The sequence below is a fragment of the Rhinopithecus roxellana genome, chromosome 11, assembly GCF_007565055.1.
Source record: "Rhinopithecus roxellana isolate Shanxi Qingling chromosome 11, ASM756505v1, whole genome shotgun sequence".
In the NCBI taxonomy this organism is placed as follows: Eukaryota; Metazoa; Chordata; class Mammalia; order Primates; family Cercopithecidae; genus Rhinopithecus; species Rhinopithecus roxellana.
In genome coordinates, this window is record NC_044559.1 from 133,434,164 (window position 1) to 133,438,339 (window position 4,176).

Consider the following 4,176-nt stretch of genomic DNA (forward strand, 5'->3'; position numbering starts at 1 on the left):
CAACTGTGATTTTTTCTCCCAGAAAGAAAAAAGGTATTTTCTAGTTCTTTCACTGTTTGTTAAAGACCTTGGGCTCAGTGGGCCCTCCTGTCTGGGCCTTCTAACTTGGGCAGCCAGGTGAGTTCTCCCTCTAGAGACTCTGGCATGGTGGGAGGTCTGACTCACCCCCCCTACCTTCAGGGGTTTCCAGTGTTCTCCTAGTAGCTTCAGCCAGCACAGAGCCAAGGGTTCTTGGCACAGATGGCACACGGTACACATACCTCTGTCACCAGGCTGGCAGGCAGTCCCGGAAAGGGACGGAGGAATACACAGGTGAACCCCAGGGCCTGATGAGACCTGCCTTTCACTAGCACCCATCTCCCTCCTTTTCATTTCATGGCACTGATGAGAGACTCAACCGTTTTAACAAACATGTTTATTAGAAAAGTAAAAAATATTGCATAGGTCTTAATACTTGAACATCAAGTGTATTCATGAACAGTGAGTATCTTATCTTCATGTAAACAGTTCTAGATGGAAGACCCAGATGGCACTCCTCCCAGGGAGGGGTTCCAGCCCCCACCCTCTCGGCCCCTCCCTCCCAGCTCAACTCCACAGCACACGGTGGGGGAAGGGTTGAACGCAGCTCCCAGGTGTATTTTTTCAAGTGTCAAAGATCCCAAGTGATCCCTGACACCCACCCCTTCCTACTCTTACATTCATGCGTCTGTAAGATAGCTGCCTACAACAGGTCAGTAGTGATGCTCCGATCAGAAAGACAAAAGATACAAAACAAACAACACAACTGGTCCCTTCAGACCAGTAAGATACACAAACCACCTCCACGACTTCCCCCCTCCCTCCGGCTGCTCTGAGGAGCACGTGCCCTTTCACCCTGGGCCAGGCTGAGGCCTGAGCAGCCCAGCTGCTCTCTGGCTGTCACACCACTGTTAACTGTCAGTAACAAAAATAATAAGGTACATGCTACACACACATCCAGCTGGAAGCCTTGTTGGCCCCTAAGCCTTTGTTTCATGCTACAGTACTGAGGGGTATGTGTCCCCAATGCACAGCCACCTGCACACAACTCAGTGAGCTTCCCAGGAAACACTGTTCCCCCACCTCCACCTTAGGTGGCTGCCTCAGTTTTCCAAACACAGGAATCAGTCCCTCAGAGCTCCTGCCTCTAGTCTCCACCCCAAAAGTTCAGCTGTCTCTGCCTTGGGGGACACTGTCAGCCCCCGCAGGTTGAAGTTCAACACTCCTCAATGAGCAGCTGTTCCGAGCTGTACAGCTTCTTCTTGATGACTCGAAAGCCAGTGCTCAGAGTCAGGGACTGGCTGAAGCCAGGGAGGAAGGGAGAGTTGGCGGAGCTAAACAGCCCCTGGATCTTGGGCCAGAGTCGTGAGTCCAGGCGCAGCACGAGGGTCAGCTGGAAAGTGGGCACCAGGCTGGGGTCGAGTGCCAGCTGGCCCACGCTGTGGCAGCTCTTGCCCTGCTCCACGCAGACGTCCAGCAGCGCCCCCCGCAGGCCGCACGGCTCGCTGTAGGCCAGGCGTAGTAGTTCTTTGCCCACCTGGCTCACCAGCTGGCCAGGCATCAGCAGGCGCGCAGGGCGCCGCGAGCCCAGACGCGCCTGGGCCAGGCTCTCCTGCAGCAGCTGCATCAGGTTGGCACACAGGTGTTCATCCTCAGGGTCACTGAGCAGCTCGAAGTCGGGCAACGACACTCCATCTAGGTAAGCCGAGTCTGGAAAGGAGAGCACACAGGAAGGGGTATTAGAGCGGCTTCAAAAGGAAACGCACAGGCGGGGAAGGTGCTGTTTCCTTAAGAAACCAACGCTCCGTCCCACTCCGTGCCTCAGTTTCCGCCTCATTCACCTTATACTCCAATTCCCCCTGCGCCCAAGCAATCTGGGTCCTGATGGGATAGGAAGCCAAGGTGGTTCTGACCCCTTCCAGCACCAGGGCTTCCCCACCTTCCCGGCCCCTCGAGTCGCGTCGGCACCCGCCCACCGCTCACCTTCCTCCGGCCCGAAGCCACTGTTGCTGCTGTCCAGGGACTCGCAGTCCGAGCTCTCCAGGCTCGTAGAGCGGTCAAACCCCTCCTCTCGGGCCGCCGACCCCCAGGCTGAGCGCGGCGGCCGATCTGGGGTGGGAGTTCCGGACAAGGACGAGGGCGAAGAGGAGGTGGACGACGACGACGAGAAGCGGTCCCAAAGGCTAGGCATGGTGAGGACAGACGCCAGGGCGTTTGCTGATGAGCACAGAGTGCCGGAGCGTAGAAGCCGCTGTAAGACAAGAGGGTCACCGACCGGGCGTCAGTCTGGGGACCAGACCAGACCGCGGGCTCTAGGACCCACACACAGAAGGGACACTCACCAGCTAGCGCGGTCAGCGAGAACTGCTAAGACAAGTGCGTCCTGCCGCTTGAATGGGTGTGCGAACCGGTGCCAACCACCGAGAGCTGCCCAGACCTGTCCCTGCTCCACACTCGCACCTCCCCCTTGGCCTGCTGTTCCCTAGCACCAGCGCGGAGCAGCCTATAAGGACTAGCGCGGCAAGGCCACGCCTTCTCTGCGCCACGACCCAATCCAGACCCGGGAGTGTGGCCCGCCTTGGCCAATGGACTCCGGGCGCACGTAAGCAACGTTCTCTCCTGCCCGGTGACAGCGGCCGGGCCCCGCCTCCATTGAGCCCCAGAACGCTCGCAGCCGAACCCCGACCCACCGCCACGCCCCCTTTCTGGAAAGGATCCGCGGCGGCTGCAGCTGCCAAGGTCCCCGAGGGCGCTCGCGGCAGGGGAGGATCAAGGAAAGACTTGTTTATTATAGGGTTGCATTGCTGGGGGAGGGGACAGCCCGTGACCAGGCTAGGAAGAGAGGCAGGGAAGCGTGAGGGGGCGGCGGGCAAGGAAAATGGTTGCCCCCAGCGTCTTGGATCCTAAAGCTTCGGGCACAACTGGGAACACACCGGGGGAATGCCCGTGGAACGGCGGCGCGGGAGCAGACGTTAGCCCGGCCTGCCCTCGGGCCCCTACCCCCTCTATTCCTGCTATGCAAAGGGTCGGGATATGGGGGTGGGGTCCACAGACTGGGCAGCTCCGGGCACCATGCTGCCCCTTCCCTAAGGCCCCACCTGCCCATCCTAGCGTTACTCTACAGCCCCAGGACATAGGTTAATGGGGATCCCTGCCTCCCAAACCCTATCCGCTTCCACCTTCTAACTGCTCCCAAGGAGAAGGCTTGAGGAGAGTGGTTAGAGGAGTGTGGATGGGCCTGGGTTCATAGCGCCCAGTGCAGGGATGGAAACGAGGATCCACAGCAGTGGGACTCACAGACCCATCCTCCCGCCCGGCGGACTGCAGGCTGCGAGGCCGGGCCTCCCTGCCCGGGCGCCCCCCGGGTCCTAGCGCCCAGCCCTCGCATAGCGCTTTGTGTGAAAGACCCAGACGGTTGCATCAGGACCGAGGACCGAGATCTCTGGAAATGCCAGGGAGTGCAATGGCCATCCCCTGTTTCGTCATTCAGGCGGGGCCGCAGGAAATCTGGCCTGGCAGCAGTGCTCGGAGGCTAACAGTGGTTGCCGAGGTGGGTGGAGGTTGGGACGGACTCGACCTTTATTGCTCTAAAGGTTTATCAGTCTGGGACACGGGGACCCTGATGGAAGAGGGAGCCAAACTTACATCAGACGCCCAGGGCCCCCGGGGCAAGCAAGGAACCTAACCAGATAGGCGGGCCTTGCCTCGGGTCAGGCTTGCTTTCGCGTGACAAATGACACTTGCAGATGTCAGGCCACTGCCCTCCTCAACCTCCATCCCCACCCCAACTTAAAAAGAAAAAATAAAAAGTTGACACTTGGGCCAAAACTTAGAACCTGAAAGAACCAGAATCCAAGCCCTGCACCCTACTCTCATTTTACAGGCGGGAGACCCACTTATGGAGACAAATTTATGGGTAAAAAAAGAAATTAGGGGATCCAGGAGACATCTTAAAGACAGCTGCAGAATGGAATAGTTTGTGAGCCACTGGGACTTTCACGGCCTTCTCTTCCCATTCTTCAAGCTGTGTCACTTGTTGGAGCCTTAAAGACACCCGATTCTTAACAATGGGGATATAAAAATTAAAAATAATAAATAAAAAGACACTGGATCAAGGCGGCTAGACGAAGTTCTTGGAGGGCTGGAGTAGATGACATG

General features: G+C 57.8%; 1 protein-coding gene across 1 annotated transcript; it reads right to left on the reverse strand.

The window, feature by feature from the left end:
- Positions 1-399: 399 nt before the first annotated feature.
- DDIT4 (DNA damage inducible transcript 4) lies at positions 400-3,009 on the reverse strand. Its single transcript, XM_010373061.1, has 3 exons — positions 2,361-3,009; positions 2,002-2,269; positions 400-1,728 (listed from the first exon to the last, which is right to left on the reverse strand). The coding sequence occupies exons 2-3, from the start codon at positions 2,207-2,209 to the stop codon at positions 1,235-1,237; spliced, it is 702 nt and encodes a 233-aa protein (XP_010371363.1). The 5' UTR covers positions 2,210-2,269; positions 2,361-3,009; the 3' UTR covers positions 400-1,234.
- Positions 3,010-4,176: the final 1,167 nt, after the last annotated feature.